The following is a 19300-nucleotide window of genomic DNA, read 5'->3' on the forward strand; positions in this document are numbered from 1 at the left end:
TCTTCACCCCAAAGCCCTGCCTGCACTGAGCACCCCTCTTCCTGCTCTGGGCCCATCTGGGCTGCGTCCAGGACTCACTTTCCCAAAGCCCAGGCTGAGCACGAGCCCTGCCCCTCGGCCCACCTCCCAGACGCCCTTCCTGGGACCAGGCTGTGTTCTGCCCTGCCGCTCCATTCCCATTGCCGAGAGTCCTCCAGGGGTCTGGGCCATCCCTGGCAGGTGGTCCATGAACCCCCAGTTCCCTGCCGGCCCTCCTGGCGTGTCCCGTGGGTCTGGCGTCTCCTGGTGCACTTGGCCAGGAGGCTGTCTGGATGCTTCTGTGCACGTCTGACTCTCCTGGAGCGGGTGGTGGTGAGGGCCGGGAAGAGAACCCCTGGCATCGGTAGCCCTGGGCTTCCCAGACCCACATGCTGCCTGAGCTGGAGTATGCGGTGGGAACGTGCTGGCAGCCCAGGAAGGCTTCCTGCAGGAGGCAGCCATGAGGGACGGATGGACAGCCTCCCGTGCTTCCCCTCGCTCACCCGGGGGTCGGGCCTGCAGGTCCCTCGGGGCTACCCCTTCTCTGGAGGGCCCGACAGTGCACTCAGTGCTGGGACAGGGGGTCCAAGGGAAGATTAGACCCAGTCCTGCTCATGCACAGACCATGGCAGAGACGGGAGCAGGCAGGTTAGGCCTGGCAGGAATGGGGGAGTCTGCGAGGTCTCGGGAGGGCCTTCCGGTAGGAGCGATGGGCGGAGGCATGGTGTGGGGAGGGCAGGCAGGGCCACCTCAGCCTGCTGAGGAGCAGCGGTCACTGGGGCGGGGCCACGGGGGCCTGTTCGCTGGGACACCGCCTTCCCACGAGCAGCTAGACCGCGGCGTCCTGAGGTCTGGGAGAGACAGACCCAGCAGTCCCTCAACAAGGGGATGAGAGGCTGAGTCAGGAGGCGTTTGGGGCCTCAGGACTCGGTGCTTTGGGGCCCGGCCGGGTAGGCAACAGCTGAGATCCAGTCCTGGCTGGCGGGTGACCTGCAGAGGGGACCTCGGGGTTGGGTGGGGGTCAGCAGTGAGTTCAGCTCTGACGAGGGTGCGGGTCTCCAGGGTCGGCTGTCAGGGCGGGTGAGCAGCACCTGGAGATGTGGGGGCCCCTGGCAGGCTGGGGTTCCCTCCTTCCCACGGGGTCTCGCCAGACTGGTTGGGCTTAGCGCACGGGGGCAGAGGCCCGAGTTTAGGGGCACCCCAGGGTCGGCCCTCCGGGTTTACAGGCTCTCGCAAGGCCCACACCCAGGAGCCACCCTGCCTGGACAAACCAGCTGGGGGTGGTCCGCACGTGTCCCTGAGCCTGGCCCAGAGCGGCCTCTGTGGCCCCCTTGCCCTGTTCGCCCCCCAGGCGCTGGGCAGAGGTGCGAATGTGCCCAGGACCCCCAGCCTTGGCCTCGCCTCCTTCTAGAGAGAAGACGGCTCTCGAGGAGACGGTTGAGGAGCTAAGGGGGGAGGCAGCCACGTCCCACGCTGAGAAACAGACCTTGGAGGCCAGGAACGCAGAGCTGCAGAGGAGCCTCCGGCAGTGCACGGAGCAGAAGGAGGCGCTGGAGCGGCAGGGCGAGCGCGGCCGGAGGGCGTTGGAGAGCAGGTGGGCCTCCAGCAGGCGTCTCGGCCCCCAGGCCCCGCGTCCCCCCACCCCCGGGACCAGCCTCATCAGGGGGTGCTAGTGAGACAGCAGACCCTCTCACGCTGACCACCACCCACCGCCTTCACACCCCACCCCAAGTCCAGCCAGTGCCAGACCCCCTACCTCGGGCAAACCCACCCCAATCCCTGGGGCCCCGCTGGGGTGGGCCCCAGCATGGGTGCCCTCTCCTGGCCCAAGCTGTCACCCAGGTCCGGGTAGCTACTCCAGGCCTGCAGGGGACCTGTGCTCCTCCAGGGCCCTGGGCCTTGGGGGCAGCCTCAGGCGGTCACCCTGACTGCGGGCCCCACGAGGTGGCCCGGCTCTCGTCCTGAGGTGGCCTCATGCCCTCTGCCCTCTGTTTCTGGGTCTCAGTCAAGGGCGCCTGGAGCAGCTGGAGGGCACAGTCTCGGGGCTCAAGACGGAGCTGGTGTCAGCCCAGGAGGCGTTGGACTCAGCACGGCTGCAGAGGGACATCCTGGAGAGCGAGAGGGAGGGTCTGCACGGCGCCCTGGCCCGGGTGCGCCCCCAGCCGCCCTGCCCCGCCCCCTCCTCATCAGCCTGGGCTCACAGGCCACCCCCCGGCCCCAGCCTCAGTGGTGTCCCCACGCCACCCCACCTTACCCTGTCCTCCCCGGCCCCAGCCTGAGGGTGGCCTCCTTGGTCCCCGACCAGTGTGCCCTGGCCCATCCCCTGAGTGCTGGCCAAGCTGCTCTTGGGGGACCCTCCCTGGGCTGCCCGCTTGCCTCCCCGGCTGCAGCCTTGGACCCAGGGGCCGCCATCCACCCCTGGGGCTTCACCACTGCGGGACCACTTCCAGGCCCCCCGGAGCTCCAGCTTGCATGCCTCCATGATGCGCAGCTCACTCCCCACCCCACCGCAGCTCCCCCAGATCTAGAACCCATCCCAGCTTCCCTGCTGGGTGACCTCTGCCCTCCCCGCCCTAGGCCGAGTCCAGCAAAGCTGACCTGGAACTGCTCGTGAGCCGGCTCAAGGCAGAGGGGGTGGAGCAGAGGGATTCCCTGGCCAAGATGGCTGCTGTGACGGAGGCGCTGGCTCAGGACAAAGGCTCCCTGAACCACCTCGTCCTGCAGGTGAGACGAGAGCCCAGGGGGACGGACCTCCCCCGGGTCCCGCTTCCCCAGAGCAGCCGTGAGCCCCAGCCCAGTCCCGGCCCCCCGAGCTCAGGGCTCCCCTTTCGTCCATCCTCCTCCCCACCGTATCCACTCCTGGACTTGGGGGCGAGGGCACGTGGGGCTTGGGTCTGCACACAGACCACCCCCATCCCCCCCACCCGGCAGCTGGAGCAGGAGCGGGACGAGCTGCGGGCGCAGCAGCAGACGCTGGCGCAGGGGCAGGCGGGCACCCGGGAGCAGCTGGCGCAGGCCGAGCGGCAGGTGGAGCTCCTGCGGGCTGAGAGGAGGGGCCTGCAGCGGGCCTGCGGGCGGCTGGAGGAGCGGCTGGAGCGGCTGGAGGGTCAGGCAACCCGACTCCGGCGAGAACGGGCCCAGTTGCAGGAGCAGGTGGGCCAGGTGAGGGGGTCATGGGGTTCCCAGTCCCCAGCCCCATCCGGCAGGGCCGCCCCGCCTCTGGGGTGGACGGGCACACACGGATTTAGAAGCCGCGCTGGCCCTTGGACGTCGGCTTTCTAACCTCAGGCTGCCCAACTTGGCTGACTTGAAGCTGGCTTCCCGGTGTGGGAGGTAGGGGATGGGGATGCGGCACACAGAAAGGACGTCTACGTCAGGCCTGGGCCCAGCACCCAGGGGCTGGGTCCCCCCTGCTCAGAGGGTCGAAGGCCTCAGGCCCAGTGACGCTCACACACTCTAGGGAAAGGCTCCCCTGCCCCTCCGTCGTCTTGTCTGTCTCCTTCCTGGGCCACGGCCACACAACAGAGCTGCCCAGTCACACGCTCACAGCTGCATCCGTGCATCCGTTCCCAAATCTGCCGACGTGGATCTTCCATGTGGGTGGTCAGACTCCGTAGCACAAGACACTGCGGCCCGTTTGCTCTCTCCTGACTCCAGCCTTGGTGGTGCACGTGGAAACCCGTCCCTGCAGAGTCCTGGGCCCCCGTGGCATTCAGATTTCATGGCCGGTCACCTTCGGGACTCAGGCTAGCCTCTTCCTATTTCTCAGACTCTGTCCTGTCCTTTCCCTGTTTTGGTTGATGCATCTCTACGTTGAGTAAAGCCAGTGCACAGCTCAGCGGTGAGCCCTGGTGTGGCCACCACCGTGGTCAGGATGCAGAGTGTCTGCAGCAGCCCAGCAAGCACCCCGGTGGCATGGCCGCCCAGGCGTCCCCTGCCCTGACCTCGCCACTGTGGACTGGCTTCACCAGCTTCAGACACTGCTGCACATGGAGTCGTGGGGTGCACACACTTTGGGGCCCAGTTTCTCACCCTCAACATGACGTCTTTGAGTCATCTCTGTTGTTAGGTGTGGCAAAGGCTCCTGCTCTTGACAGCATAGTAATATTCCGTCGTGTGGATAAATTACATCTTTTACCCATTTCCCCACTGCTGGATTTTTAGGTTTCCGATTTGGAGGTAGCCGAGACTGCTACAAGCACGCATGTACAAATCTATACGGATATTCTCATTTCTCTTGAGTAAATACCTGAGAGTGAACTGTGGAGTCACGGGGTAGATGTTCTCGAACATTAAAGAATCTGCCAAGCAGTTTTCCCAAGTGGTTGAATCATTCCACTTGCCAGCACTGTGGGCGGCTTCCGGCTGCTGCTCAGCCTGGTCAGCGCTTGGCATCACCCGCCTTGCCACTCTCAGTGTGTGGAGTTACTTGCCTCTGTGGTTTTGCTGGCCATTTTCTGATGATAAAAGGCATTGAGCACATTTTCATGTGCTTATTAGACATCTGTATCCCTTATCTTGTCAAGTGTCTGTTCAGGGCTATCGTCTACTTTTATTGGGCTTTCCCATTTTGGTTACGGGTTTCTAGTTCACGTATCTTGGGTACAAGCACTTTGTCAGACAGATGTTCTCACGTTTGTGTGATTTGTGTACACATTTTGTTGCCAACATTTTTGATGGACAGGAAAGTTTAATGTTGGCAATATTCAGTTTAGCAAATTTTTTAAACATTTATGGTTAGTATTTTCTAGGTGTTGTCTGAGAAATGTTGGCCCAGCCCAAGGACGAGACAGTATCCGATGTGTTTCCCTCCAGTTCTTAGGTCTGTGATCCACTTAAAGCTGGTTTTTCTGTACAGCAGAGCCCCTCACAGCGTGCTCCTCAGACCAGCAGCGTCAGTCATCACTTGAGAACCTGCTTAACGTGCAGATTCTCAGCTGCCCTCCCAAAACCTACTGAATCTGAAACTCTGTGGATGGGGCCAAAACTCTGGATTTTAATCATCCGTCCTCGTGATTCTGATGTACATGACGGTGTGAAAACTGTGGGTGTGTGGTGTGAAACAGGAACTGAGGTCCATTAATGTTTGCATTAATATCCCGTTGTTTCAGCTCCAATTTTTAAAAGACTTTCCTTTCTTCTTGGATGATCTTGGCAACTTGTTAAAAATAAACTGATCATATGTGTGTGTGTATGTGTCCTGATCATATTGTTCATCTGTGCAGACTGACCGATTTGTTCATCCTTTCACCAAACCTGCTACAGTAACCTGCATTACTGTAGCTTTCTAATATCTTGTAATGAAGTAATGTTGAGCGTTCCCATCTAATCCTTCTTCTCAAGATTGTTTGGTTATTTACATTTAAGAATCATATTTGTCAATTTCTACACCCAAAAAACCCTGGTAGAACTTTGCCTGGGATTTTGTTGAATTTATAGATCAGTTTGAGAAGAGTGGACATCTTAACTCTACCCAGCTGTCTATCCATGAACATGGTACATCTCTCCGTTTTTTCTTTACTTAATTCCTCTCAGCTGTGTTTTGTAGTTTTCAGTGTAGAGGTCTTACACATCTTTGATTAAACTAATTCCTGGATTTGATATTATGCCTTGCTGTTCCCATTTCATTTTTCTATGTCCATTACTAGTATATAGAAATATAATCTCATATATCAACTTTTGATCATGCAACCCTGACAGACAGACTGATAAGCACTGGGATTTTACATGCACATCATCACGCTATCTGTGAATAACAGCGGTTTTACTTCCTTTCTGGTCTCAGTGACTTTCATCTCTTCCCTTAATTCACTGGCTAAAGACCTACAGAAAAAAGTTGAAAAAAAGTGGTGGGCGTGGCCATCTTTCTGTTAATGGCAAACCCGACTGGAGAAAGAATGTCACCGTTAAGTATGATGCAGTCCTCAGGTCTTTCATAGACGCCTCTTATCAGATTGAGGAAGTGCTCTTTCATTCCTGGCATGCTGAGATTTTTTTTAACGATGGATGGGTTTTGAATCCCATTAAATGTGTTCCCTGACTCTGTTAAGATGATCATGTCGTGGTTCTCATTCTGTTAAGCATCCGGTTCTGTGGTGAAGGTCCACACTTTGCCACCCATCTTCTTGAACGTGCTAATCACAGCTGTGTCAAAGTCCGTGTTTGATAACTTCAGTATCTGGAAGCCAGACGGGCAGGGAGGCGCGTGTGTCTGTTTTATCTTACATGCAGCTTTTTGCCAAGTGATTATACCCCTGACATACCTGGTTGTGTTGAACAAAAGCCACGTGTTAAATATAAAAAACTGTAGGGATAATTTCAGGATCTCGATGATGCTGTTCTTCTAGGGAAGACTGCCTTTTGGTTCTGGCAGGCAGTGGAGGCAGATCACTGTAATCCATGCCTGAGATGATTCAAACCTGATCTTCATGTTCTGGAAAGCTAGAAGAGCAAAAGTGTCAGCGGCTCGGTCTTGTCTGACTCTTTGCAACCCCGTGGATTGCAGCCCACCAGGCTCCTCTGTCCATGGAATTCTCCAGGCAAGGATCCTGGAGTGGGTAGTCATTCCTTTCTCCAGGGGACTTTCCCAGCCTAGGGATGGAGCCCGGGTCCTGCATTGCAGGCAGATGCTTTACCATCTGAGCCTCCAGGGGAGCCGGGTTTGGGGGAGTGTCTATTCTGCTTCACCAGCACTACAAGGACGAAGCCCTCCTGTGATTACAGCTGGAAACTTGGATGCTTATCAGGACCCTCTGCTCTGAGGTCTGTAAGCCCGAGTTCTTATACTCCTAAAGACACAGGACTGCTGGAAGCTCTGCCTGGCTTCTCAGCTCTTCAGCCCAGACTTAAATCCGCACATGCTCTAAGGAGAGAAGAGATGCTGAGTGGTGGCCTCCTCCTCTGCCTCCCTTTCCTCTGAGATTTTGGCTCCTTCAGTCTCAGCTCCTGGGCAGCTCTCTGAGGCCGTATTTGGACTCCTGTGACAGATTTTGTCCAGACTTTTGTGATGCTCCTGCTGGAGGTGTTAGTCTGCAACAACCTGGTCTTCTGTGACCTTCTTCACATTTCTGTGCAATGTCTCCCAGCCCTGGAAACTTGTGGCCCAGCAAAGGTTGCTGTTTAGATTGACAGCTGGGTCCCACCTGGCGATGCTCAACCCAGTAATTTCTCCATCGTGGTTTCAGGGCTGGAGGCCCCTCTGCTGTGAAGACACATGTGCACGGGGGGTCCTCTATGTCTCCTGGCCACGCTCCTCCTCCACTCTTTCCTCTGTTGCTATTCTGAAGGAAACCACTTTTTCCGAAGTCCTTCTCCCTCGAGAGGCCCCTCGTAACCCTCCCACTCTCTCTGCTGGACTTTCCCCTCCTCCTCCTCTAGGTCACATGCAAGAAACAGGCCCTGGAGAAGCAGCTGGCCCAAAGCCTGCAGGACCAGGAGGCCCAGATGGCCGCTCTCCAGAGGGCCCTGCAGGAGAAGGAGGCTTTGTCTGAAGAGCGAGTCCAGCTGCTGGCCAAGCAGGAGGCCCTGGAGAAGCAAGGTCAGCTCATGGCCGAGGAGGCAGCCGATCTCAGGTACCTGGGGACTACGAGCAAGTGTTCGTGTGGCCTTGACCTCCAGGAGCCCACGTAGTGGGGATGGGCAGTCACCCAGTGACTGCAGGGGCAGAGCGAGTGTGTGTATATGGGAGAGAGGCTATAAGTGAGGGGCGAACACAGTGCCTGAGGGCCCAAGGAGCCCCTGGAAGAGGCACATGTGCCTAGGACAGCCTTCCTGAGAGACGGGGCTGCGCTGGCCAGGTGGCAGGCAGCAGAAACCCATCTCAGACCAGCAGAAAGGTGGGGAAAGTCTTGCTCACGGACCTGAGCAGCACCGGGTATACACGGCTTCAGGCAAGGCTGGATCCATGCACTCCCATGGTACCCTCAACTGCCCGCCTCTCCCCTGTCATTCTTGGGCAGGCTCAAGGTGAAAGCGGGCAAGATGGCCAGCAGACACAGAGCCATTGATGTCCTTGAGTGGATCCTGGGAGCCACAGGGCTCAGACGGGCAGCCTGTGGCCCTGTGCTTATTCCTGGAGCCTGGGTGGCAGCAGCTCCAGGGAGCCATGAGGCTGGGGGGGCATGGTAAACCCTGAAACCGTTGGGGTCACTGCCAGGAGAGCTGAGACAGACACTCGTAGGCAAGAAGGGGTGCCCTGCAGACTTGCCTGGTGAACTGAGCTGGCCTGTGACCTCTGACGACATCCACAGGTCATGGCTTTCTGCACCTTGTGCCCGTCTAAGGAACATCCAAGTATTTTTGTAGAAAGAGTTCCTCCCAGAATTCCAGAACTAGAGGCTATGAGGAAACTTAGAGCCCGCGGTCCTTGAACTTCGTCATGGAAGAAAGAGGGAAGGAAAGAGGGAAGACTCCCCTCCCAATGCAACTGTGGGCACAGACTGCAGCAGGAAGCCTGACGAGGTCTCTGTGGGTCGGCGGCAGCAGAGGGTCCCAGGCTCTGCCCCTGGCCCCTCCCAGGCCCCACTGGCACTCAGGGCAGGGGTCGGGGGCCTCTTTCCTCCCGCCATCATTTGCTGGCCAGCTCACAGGCCCTGGTCAGAGGATCCTCCCGTGACTCACCCGTGACCACTGGGCCCAGGGTCTCTGTACACGGTGGTCCTGCAGACCCCAGACAGAGTCACATGCCCACTATACAGCGTTTCCCAGTGACCAGTCTGAGCCTCTGCTGACAAGGTGCTTGACGTGACTTGCTTCTCCTAATGAGTGAGGACCCTGGGTTTTGAGGTCGTCTGGCCCCCAGTCCCAGGCCCTGACAAGGCTGCAGCACCAGGGACCCCTCCCAGTTCTCAGGCTTCAGCGAGATGGCCTGGGTCCTCACCCGCACCCCCACGCCCTTGCTCGTGGTGCCAGCTGCCTTCCAGGAGGCGGGATGAGGGAGAGACTGGACTCGTTCTCAGAGTCTCTCCCTCTGGGTTACCATTCAGTGTCTGACCCACACAGGCCACGACCCCAGAGGGGACCAGGCGGGCGCCTGGGAGAAAGTGGGTGTGAGGCAGACAGAAAACTGGGAAGAGCCCTCCAGGCAGAGTACACAGGCACATGGACGTGGGGGGTGGAGAACGTGTGGGAGCTTAGATGGCGGGGACCTGGGGGGCGGGTATCAGAGAAGTGAGGCTCCTGGGCTCTGCAGACACCAGGGCGCCCTGGGAGGTGCTGACACGCCCCACCCCGATGCTAGAGCAGCCGTGTGCAGGGCCCGAGGGAGGCTTCGGGGGCCAGATGGGCAGGCTAGGCAAGGCCCTCTGCGCCCACAGCGCTCCCTGGCCCGCCGGCCTGTTTGGGGCTGGGCGTGGGCTGTGTCTTCACACGCCGTCTGTGCTGAGTGTTTGTGGAGTGTCCTTGTTGTTTGGCCAGTGGGTTTTTTTCACCGTGCCTCAGGGCAGGACACAGCACATAACCATCAACGTGAACACAGGCGCGCTGTCTGGCTGGCGACTGATGGACTCGCTGTCGGAGAGGCGGGTCCTGCCATCACCCTCCCCAGAAGCGGGAGCTGCTGAGTCGCCGAGCTCATCCCAGGCATTTTCTGACTGGCCCTGTCTGTGCCCAGACTCAGAGGCAGCTTCACCCCAGGGATGGTGCTGCGTGTGTTCTGCGCTGGAGGCTGTTTCTCAGGGCGGGCAGAGAGTTTCCTCACCATCGTTAGCAGCGGACGAGATGCACCGGGTTTCTGAAATGTTCTCGCGTTGACGCTGAGTCTGATTCAGGCCCTGTGTGAGGCTACAGGCAGTGTCCTGGACTGCGTCATCGGTTCACGTGTATTTCTAAAGCGCTGACCCTAGAACTGGAATTGCTGGTCCAAAGAAAGACACACACAGTGTATGCTTTAGTCCCCGTCTGCCAAAGTGGCCCTCGCACCCCTGCCAACAAGAGATATGATCACTGTTTTCAGCTTTGCTAATGTGATGCATGATGGATGAAACGGCACAGGTGAAATCTGAACCCCCTTGAGGACTAGTGAGTTTCATGTGTTTATTCACCATTCCTGTTTTCTTTGTGAATAACAGCCATTATTCTCATTTTCCCGTAGGATAGGATAAGCCACTTTCTGTCATTGATCGGTAGGAGCTCTTTGTACTCGATGGATATTAACTACAGTATGTTTAGTGCAAATATTGTCTCCGAGTCTGTCCCCCATCTTTTGACTTGATCTGTGGAATCTTTTCTGCACAAAACTCTGCCTCCCTCTCTTTAAATGTACTCAGAACTGTTGGCCTCCTTATTTTTGTCTTCTGGCTTTTGTGTCTCGCTTAAGACTATAAAATATCCTTCTGTACTTTTTTCTACACTTTTTACAGTTCAGAGTTGCTTAGCTGTTACCTTTTTGGTTTTGTATTTAGCTTTTTAATCCACCTATTTTCTGTGTGGGCGCCAATCTATTCTTAGAGATTTAAAATGAATGAGCCATCCTCTGCTTGCCTTCAGATGGACAGCCCGGCCTTGGAGGACACCCTCCTAGCAAATAGGCTCCGCGCTGCCCCTCGTCCAGCAGGGTCCTCTGCCGGTGTGGGTGACTCGCCTGTGCTGTGATGACTCTCTGCAGGGCCGAGAGGGACGCCCTGGAGAGCAGCCTCTTTGAGGCCCAACAGCTGGCGTCGCAGCTGCAGGCTCGGCAGGAGCAGCTGGAGGGAGAGGCCCGGGGTGCACGGCTGGCCCGGCAGGCCCTGCAAGGTGCTGCTCCGACGGGCCCCCTCTGCCCGCTTCCCTGAGCTTGTCCCCTGGTGGGCAGCCCCCAGTCACTGCGCCCCAATGGGGCCCGAACACAGCAGGGAGCTCACATCTGAGGTCACCCAAGAGCTCCTGCCACTCCCGTCTGCGACTGGCGGGCACCTGCCAGGCCTGCTGCCGGCCCAAGGCTCGGGATGGGCTGTCACAGGTCCACGTGGTAGCCCCTGCCCAACCCCGTGCCCCTGTGGGGGCTGCCATCAAGACATGCGCCTGCTGAGTGGTCGGGGGGCTCTGTCCCACCAGCTTGCAGCCTTCCCAGATCCAGGGGCCCACGGGCGGCTGGGTGTTGGGGGCTGGGCCTCCCCATGGGTCTGGACATGCCTGTCACTCGGCAGTGAAACTGGAGCAGCTGCAGAGCGTCCAGGAGGCCCAGGAGACGAGGCTCCGGCGGCAGGCGGCGCAGCAGGAGCGGGACGCGCAGCTGGCCCTGGAGAGCCGGGCGCTGGCCCACCGCGAGGACCTCGCCCGGCTCCAGAGGGAGAAGGTCTGCCCGGTCACTGCCCAGGGGTCTGCTGTGTCCGCAGGGGCAGTGGGCCAGGAGACCAGCGGGTGGCAGGCGGGCCGGAGGACCGCTCACAGCGCGCCTGGATGTTGTGTCCCTCACAGAAGAGGTGCCCCCGGGTGTAGGCTGACCTGCCGCGGTCTGAGGCCCGTATTTGCAGGGAGCTCAGTGCCCTCTGAGCCGTCCGCTGGTCCCAGGCGGGCAGACCCTGTGTGGCACGTCCTCACACACACTGCTGTCAGGGTGCCTGGCACTCCCTGAGCTCAAGAACGGCTTCTGAGCTGTGACTGGGCCGTGGCGTGGTGGATGCTGAGGCCCAGAGCCCTCCACAGCTCCCGTCACTGCGGGAGACAGGCCCTGCGGCCGGCTGGCCGGGACGGTCCCCCGGCAGCTGTCCCGCCCCGGTGCCCACGAACCTGCTCTCACTCAGGAGCGCAGAGGCCTGCTGCTCGCGCGAGCTCTGACCCATGCATCTTCACACCTGTCCCTCTCCTTCGGCCCAGGAGACCCTGAGTCTGTCTCTGATGGAGGAAAAGGAAGCAGCAGCACGCCGGCTGAAACAGGAGAAGGAGCTGGTGGCAAAGAATGCAACCAGGAGGGCGGCGCTGAAGGAGGAAATTCAGAGCCTAAGGCGTGAGCGAGACGAGAGTCTCCTTCAGCTGCAGCACGAGAAGCAGCAGGTGACGGGGCCGTGAGGTGGGGCCCATCCACCCCCAAGCCTGCTCCGGCCCAGTCAGTGGGCTGCGGGGGTTGGCGTGAGAGGCGTGACGGGGGCCGTGAGGCGGGCCCCATCCACCCCCAAGCCTGCTCCGGCCCAGTCAGCGGGCTGTGGGAGTCGCCGTGAGAGTCACTGTAGTTGCAGCTTTGATCTCCCACCGCACTCCTGGTGCACATTCACCCTCCACTCAGTCCCTCCATCCATCTCTCCACCCCCCCCAGCCATCTGTCCATCCATCTGCCTGTCCAGCCATCCATCTACGTATCCACCCACCTGTCTATCCAGACATTCACCCATCTGCCCACTTACAAATATACACACGTATATCTGTATATACACACACACATATATGTACATATTATAAAGGTCCAGTTTTCATTCCAATCCCAAAGAATGACATTGCCAAAGAATGTTCAAACTACCTCACAATTGCACTCATTTCACATTCTCACAAGGTAATGCTCAAAATCCCTCAAGCCAGGCTCTAATAGTATGTGAACCAAGAGCTTGCAGGTGTACAAGCTGGATTTAGAAAAGGCAGAGGAACCAGAGATCAAACTTCCAACATTCGCCGGATCTTAGAAAAAAGCAAGGTAATTCCAGAAAAGCATCTACTTCTGCTCCATGGACTATGCTAAAGCCTTTGACTGTGGATCACAACCACTGTGGAAAATTCTTCAAAAGATGGGAACACCAGCCCACCTGACCTGCCTCCTGAGAGATCTGTATGCAAGTCAAGAAGCAAGAGTTCAAACTGGACATGGAACAACAGACTGGTTCCAAATAGGAAAAAAAGAATGTCAAGGCTGTATATTGTCACCCTGCTTATTTAACTTCTATGCAGAGCACATCATGAGAAACGCTGGGCTGGAGGAAGCACAAGTTGGAACCAAGATTGCCGGGAGAAATATCAGTAACCTCAGATACACAGATGATACCACCCTTATGGCAGAAAGTGAAGAGGAACTAAAGAGCCTCTTGATACAGGTGAAAGAGGAGCATGAAGAAGCTGGCTTAAAACTCAATATTCAAAAAATGAAGATCATAGCATCCGGTCCCATCACTTCATGGCAAATAGATGGAGAAAAACTGAAAACAGTGTCAGACTTTATTTTCTTGGGCTCCAAAATCACTGCAGATGGTGACTGCAGCCATGAAATTCAAAGATGCTTCTCCTTGGAAGAAAAGTTATGACCAACCTAGACACATATTAAAAAGCAGAGACGTCACTTTGGCGACAAAAGTCCATCTAGTCAAAGCTATGGTTTTTTCCAGTAGTCAAGCTCGGATGTGAGAGTTGGGCCATAAGGAAGGCTGAGACCAGTTCAAAAGAACTGATGCTTTTGAACTGTGGTTCTGGAGAAGACTCTTGAGAATCCCTTGGAGTGCAAGGAGATCCAACCAGTCCATCCTAAAAGAAATCAACCCTGAATATTCATTGGAAGGACTGATGCTGAAGGTGAAGCTCCAGTACTTTGGCCACCTGATGCAAAGAGCCAACTCATTGGAAAAGACCCTGATGCTGGGAAAGGTTGAAGGCAGGAGGAGAAGGGGACGACAGAGGATGAGCTGGTTAGATGGCATTACTGACTCGATGGACATGAGTTGAGCAAACTCCAGGAGATAGTGAATGACAGGGAAGCCTGGCGGGCTACAGTTCATGGGGTCACAAGGAGTTGGACACAGCTTAGTGACTGAACAACAATAACATTTACACACTTATGCACGCACTGTGTTTCCATTCAGTTGTCCGTCATCCTTCTATCCACTTGAATGTTCATCCTTTATTCACACACCCAGCCATCCACCCACAAATCTGGCCATCTATTAACATACCCAATTGTCCATCCACACACTTGACCATACATCTATCCATCAATTTGCTTAAATACCCATCCAGCTATGCACACACATGACCGTCAGGACTATCCATCCGCTCATTCAGCCACCCATGCACTCACTCGCTCAACCACTCATCTGTCAGCCACTTACAGGCCCTTTCCTCTGTCCACACACTCAGCTGCCCACCCATATCCACTGTCCATCCGTGCATCTGGTTATCCTTCAGTCTGTCTGATGAGCCAACCAGTCATCCGTCAGTGTGTTCATCCATCAGCCAACCAGCCAACCAGCCTCTAAGCAGACACTGGGCATGTGACAGCTACCCGCCAAGACCAGGCTCTTTCAGTGTTCCATGCCATCCTAAAGCACGCACTGCTGAGTGGGCGGAATAGATAAGTGAATACCTCCATGTGGGTTATCGCATGGGACTCTCAGATGTTAGTGCAAACTACAAATTGCGATGGAAGAGTCACAGTGCAGGAATAACCAAGGTTCGTTGTCAGACTTCTGCTTTGCTGGTTTCATCCTCAGAACACTGAAAGGGGCGCCCTGTTTCGGGGCCCCCTTGACTGGTGGGAAACAGATTCGCAGACGGTGAATAACCTGCCCGGAGTGGCTCCGTGCACCTGCTGGGCACCAAAGCCCGTGTCCTCTGCTGTTCCACTCTCCTGCATCCTGGGAGGAAGGAAGCAAGCGTTTGCAGGGTGGCAGCATTGCAAGGGTGGGGGGCAAAGGAGGACCTGGAGGCACCCTACCGACGTCCAGGGACGGTGTGAGATTCTGGGTAAGCCCCTCAGCTTCTGCTGCCCGCGAGTGGCCCGCGGGACTCCAGGAAGCACGACTCGCAGCTACAGTTTCGCTGTAAAGGACGCAGGTCAGGACAAGTCTGGTGGAGAGACCCAGGGAAGGGTCGTCTCTTCACAGTCAGGGCAGGTCACCTGCTGGCAAATCAGGATGCTTAAACCCGCAAGTTCAGGGTTCTGTTGGGGTTGGCTTGCATGGGTGTAATCAGCCTCCTCCCTAGGCTGAGTGGGGGCCTCTCTGCGGCTCCCCGATCACAAGCTCAGGTGCGGTCTCAGGGTGGGTCCAAAACGGAAGCCCCTCACTGGGGACGCTCGGGGTTTCCACACTCCCCCGGCTGCGCACAGACCGGCAGGCGGGCACCAACAGCGCTGTGCCCACCTCTGCGGCACAGGCAGCACCCCAGGCCTTTCTCTTCTTGGGATCGCCAACCAGATGGGTCCTTCCACACTGAGTCACACGTGGTCTTTTTTTTTTAACACGAAAGCACTCTGTATTGGGATGCAGCCGATTAACAGTGCTGCAGTTCCCAGTGAGTAGCACAGGGACTCAGTCATACACACACGTATCCTTTCTCCCAGACCCCCTCCCCCTAGATGGGCCTTTTCCACGGCTGATGACACCCTGGGGGGCACAGGGATACCCCCCTTCCTTCTGCTGGCCTCCCTTTGGTGGGAGTTCTGCGACTGATATCAGTAACGCTAGAAATAATCATTGGAGACCCTGGAAGCAGGGCATCCCACCCAGGCTCATACACACATGCCTCCAGGCTGCCCTCCCGTGCCGTCCTGAAGCACGCACCATTGAGTGACTGAACAGATAAGTAAACACGCACATGTGGGTTGTCGCACTGTGACAGGACTCTCAGGGGTCCCGATGGGTCTGGCGTGGGGGGAGGCATGTCTGTGACTGACTGCGAGTCACTCTGAGTCCCCTCCCAGCCTGGCGACAGAGCAGGGCCCTTCCACCTTGGGGCCAGTGGGTGCGATGTGGCACCCCCGGGGGGCCCTTGCCCACCCCTCACTCTCAGCGACGCAGAGCGTCTGGGGAGGTTAAGACCTGTCCGTGGTTCTTGCTCTGTGCCTGGGGTGGGTGGGGAGCTCCAGGGAGGAGGTGGTCCATGAAGCCCCCTGACCTACGCTGGGGAAGAGCAGGTACTGGGCAGGTGCCGGTGGAGGGGGGGCATCCTGGGCGGAGACGAGGGGGGCGCAGGTGGGACCCGCCCCCCCAGGACTCAGCTGCCTCCGAGGGGCTCCCTGCTCCTAGAGCCCGCTGTCCTGGTGTCGGGGCCGTGACTCCCAGCACCCCACTGAGCCCCCCATCAGAGCCCCCAGCCTGCTCAGGAGCGCCCCACCCCTGTCACTCAGGCCCTGCTTCTACGAGACGCGGAGCTGAGCCGGCTGCGGGGGGAGCTGCAGCTGGTACGGCAGGAGGCCCAGGGCCAGCAAGAACAAGCCGAGGTGAGCCCCTCCGGGCCAGAGCCGGACGCCTGGCCTGGCCGCCCACACGGCCCAGCAGGCACAGCGGACCCCAGAGGCACCCGCTCCCTGCCTGCTCCCGGGGGGTCTCCCCTCCACCCCACCCCAGCCACCTGAACCTCAGTTTCCCCCAGATGACCCAGGCTCCCTGCCGGGGGGACAGTGTCTCCATGGGACGAAAAGGCGATGGAACGGGATGGGGTGGGGAGCGTGGAGTGGACCAGGGAGGGGAGGGTGGGCAGGCCCCACGCCCTTGCAGAAGCCGCAGAGGGGAGGGCCTGACACCAGCAAGAGGGGGACAGAGCCCGGGTCTGTGCCGCTAGCCCCCCTGGCATGCTGAGGCGCGGCTGCCAGAGGCTCAGAGGCCTCGGCTGACTCTCTGGAGAGTCCCCTCTCAGCGGACAAGCGCAGCTGGGGAGGCCGCATTGGACCTGAGGCAGAGACTGCCCGGAAAAGACCCTGCAGAGAATTCCGAGCAGGGCGGGAGGGGGCATCCAAGGGGCCGGGAGACCCCAGCAGGCAGCTGCCCGCCTGGGCCAGTGGACAGAGGCCCACAGGGCATGGAGGCCACTGCGGGCAGCCGGCTGGCCACCTGGGGCCCCAAGTCCTCCTCAGGAGTCCACGTCTGGGGGTGGGGCAGGCAACAGCAACCAAGACTCCGGGGAGTAGGGTAGGCCCCTGGGCCCTATGCCCCCAGCCCGTGGGCCCATTTATGGAGTGGGGTGCCGCAGAGACCAGGGCTGCTCTGGAGGAGGGGCAGGGCAGGGTGGCAGGACAGGGGGAGGGCTCGGGCAGCTGGTGCGGTCAGGCAGGACCCCGGGGGGCTGGTGGGGAGCAGATAGGAGGGGCAGGGGTGATGGCTCAGGGCAGGGTTGGGGCTGGGGGACAGAACCCCTGCAGGGGTCAGGGCTGATCACAGGCGAGGCCAGGCCCGGCTCCCTGCTCCCCTCAGGGCACTCCCTTGGTACAGCCGGGCCGCACCCTGTCCCCTCTGCCTCCTGCCTCTGTGCTCCCGGCCTGGCCACATACCTTCCCCACTGGTGCCCCATGTGTCCCCAGCCCCAGGGGCGCAGGGTTAGATGCTCCTCTGTTGGTGAACGACTCAGTGAATCCAGAAATGAGTGAGTGGACGGCCCGTGGGCTGCAGGGTCAAGCCCAGAGCTAACCCCACGAGCAGGGCCGTGCTTGGGGCCTGCCCACAAGAGGCCGAGTGGATGTGCCTCCTGACCGAGGGCTGGCCGCCCAGAAGACAGGACCCGGGGAGGCCGTGCAGTTTGCGCCAACTTACCAGACAGCGGGGGGAGGGGCACTGGGTGGGGAGGGTACTGCACTGGGCGGGGGAGGGGCATTGGGTGGAGGAGGGGCACTGGGCAGGGGGAGGGGCACTGGGCAGGGGGAGGGCCCTGGGCAGGGGGAGGGGCCTTGGGCAGGGGGTTACTGGGTGGGGAGGGGCACTGGGCAGGGGAGGGGCACTGGGCAGGGGGAGGGGCACTGGGCTGGGAGGGGCACTGGGCTGGGAGGGGTGCAGGGGGCCCGCTGGGTGGAGGGGAGAGGGGCACTGGGCTGGGAGGAGGAGTGTTGCAATCAGGAGTTGGCTGCCAGGGTGTTTCTTCACCCCCTGCTGCCTGACACGGGACCTGGATCCCCGGATCACTGAGCAGAGCAGCTCCTGGCACCCGGGAAAGTCTTGCCCAAGAGCATCTCTCCCGGGAGCCCCCGCCCTGATCGGTCCCACGCCCGAGGCCAGATGGCCCTTCCATGGGCACAGCCTGGAGGGCTGTAGAAGTTCCCTGGGGTTGGGGGCTCGCTTCCCCGACCTCTGCCCAGCTGCTCCTTCGGCCCACCCTGTGGTCAGGGGACCAGGAAAGACCCCCAAGACCCAGGAGCTGAAGCCCCCGCTGGCAGGGTCCCCTGGGAGCCTTCCCTCGAGCTGACTGGGGTGGAGGCGCCTGCCAGCCCAACTCTTCTAGGAGCTCATAAAAGGTTCTTTCGTCACCTCGGCCTGGAAATTAAAATCCACTGGAGGGGGAGGATGGGAAGAAGAGGCAACCAGGGAACACCAGTTGTTGGTGACCTGCGAGCAGGCCCCCGCGGGTGGAGGGGCTGTGGCCATGCCGTGTGGCGCACCACCACAGGGGCCACCCCTCCCCACCGGGCAACACAGAGCACTCGCTGCAGCCTCCCTGGGGCCACCCTAGGGGCACAGCCAGACCTGACGGGCAAGGTGCACTTCTCAGTGCAGAGGGGCAGCCGGGGGTACAGGCGGCACCGGCAGGGCTCCTTCCCCGAAAGCGGGGGCACGCCTGATGGAGCGCCCCCCGCCAGAGCCCTCGAGCACCGGCCTGTGGATCCAGGGGTCCTGGGGGTCACCCCCAGAGCCCCAGTGGTGGCAGCAGCAGGGCCCCGGACGGGGGAGGCTGGGCTGGGCCTGAGTTCAGAGAGAGCAGGTGGCGTCCCGTGCACAACAGGAGGGGCTTCAAGGAGCAGGGTGCTCTTGCTCTGGGCGCCCCTTGGTCAGCAGAGGGAGCACCCTGGGCTGGGACCACAGGAAAGCAGAGTCAGGCCAAGCTGGGCCCTTCCCAAAGGGTGTCCGAGCTAGGGGCCTGGCCGCAGGGTCTGAACCAGGATGACCCTGCCCAAGGGCTGCAGGCAGAGCCCCCAACCCTTCCCAGGCATGTCACGAGTTCTTACGCACTTAGAGCTGGGTAGATGCTGGGCGTCCCCCATGCCACGTCCTGCTTGGAAGCTTGGGAGCAGTCAGCTCTTCCGTGGGATCCACATGGGGCCTCTGCCCCCCACCACGCCCCCACGCCCTTCACCACTGTGACCCCTCAGGACCCAGCACCGGGTCAGCCAGAGTGGCAACCCTGCCTCGCGGCGCCTGAGTGAGCTGTCCAGCTGGCCCAGGACGGTGTGCAGGGGCCAAAGCGGACCGCCTGCTGCCCCTACGTGGGGCGGCCCCTTGACCCCACACCGCTTGCTGCACCCCCCAGGCCACCATCAGCACCGTGGCCTCAGAGCTGAAGGCCCTGCAGGCCCAGTTTGAGGATGCCATCTCTGCCCACCAGACGGAGGCCAGGGCCCTGCGTGAGACGCTCCGGGCGCTGGTGGCCCAGCGGAGCAGCACAGGGAGAGAGGTGAGGGGCAGCATGG

General features: G+C 59.5%; 1 protein-coding gene across 8 annotated transcripts in view; it reads left to right on the forward strand.

Moving 5' to 3' along the window:
* The window catches only part of CROCC2 (ciliary rootlet coiled-coil, rootletin family member 2), a 69243-nt gene that overhangs the window by 24410 nt on the left and 25533 nt on the right, over window positions 1-19300 (forward strand). For 6 of the 8 annotated variants that reach the window (XM_010803941.4, XM_010803943.4, XM_010803942.4 and 3 more), the window contains exons 12-21: window positions 1430-1612; window positions 2024-2168; window positions 2596-2742; window positions 2950-3180; window positions 7396-7589; window positions 10622-10749; window positions 11142-11290; window positions 11812-11988; window positions 16037-16129; window positions 19141-19284. In XM_010803941.4, the coding sequence (XP_010802243.1) occupies window positions 1430-1612; window positions 2024-2168; window positions 2596-2742; window positions 2950-3180; window positions 7396-7589; window positions 10622-10749; window positions 11142-11290; window positions 11812-11988; window positions 16037-16129; window positions 19141-19284 (1591 nt within the window). The remainder of the gene's footprint in view (window positions 1-1429; window positions 1613-2023; window positions 2169-2595; window positions 2743-2949; window positions 3181-7395; window positions 7590-10621; window positions 10750-11141; window positions 11291-11811; window positions 11989-16036; window positions 16130-19140; window positions 19285-19300) is intronic. The other 2 variants (XM_015467504.3, XM_010803939.4) reach the window with 2 other exon arrangements.

Source organism: Bos taurus, chromosome 3 (assembly GCF_002263795.3).
Source record: "Bos taurus isolate L1 Dominette 01449 registration number 42190680 breed Hereford chromosome 3, ARS-UCD2.0, whole genome shotgun sequence".
NCBI classification, from domain to species: Eukaryota; Metazoa; Chordata; class Mammalia; order Artiodactyla; family Bovidae; genus Bos; species Bos taurus.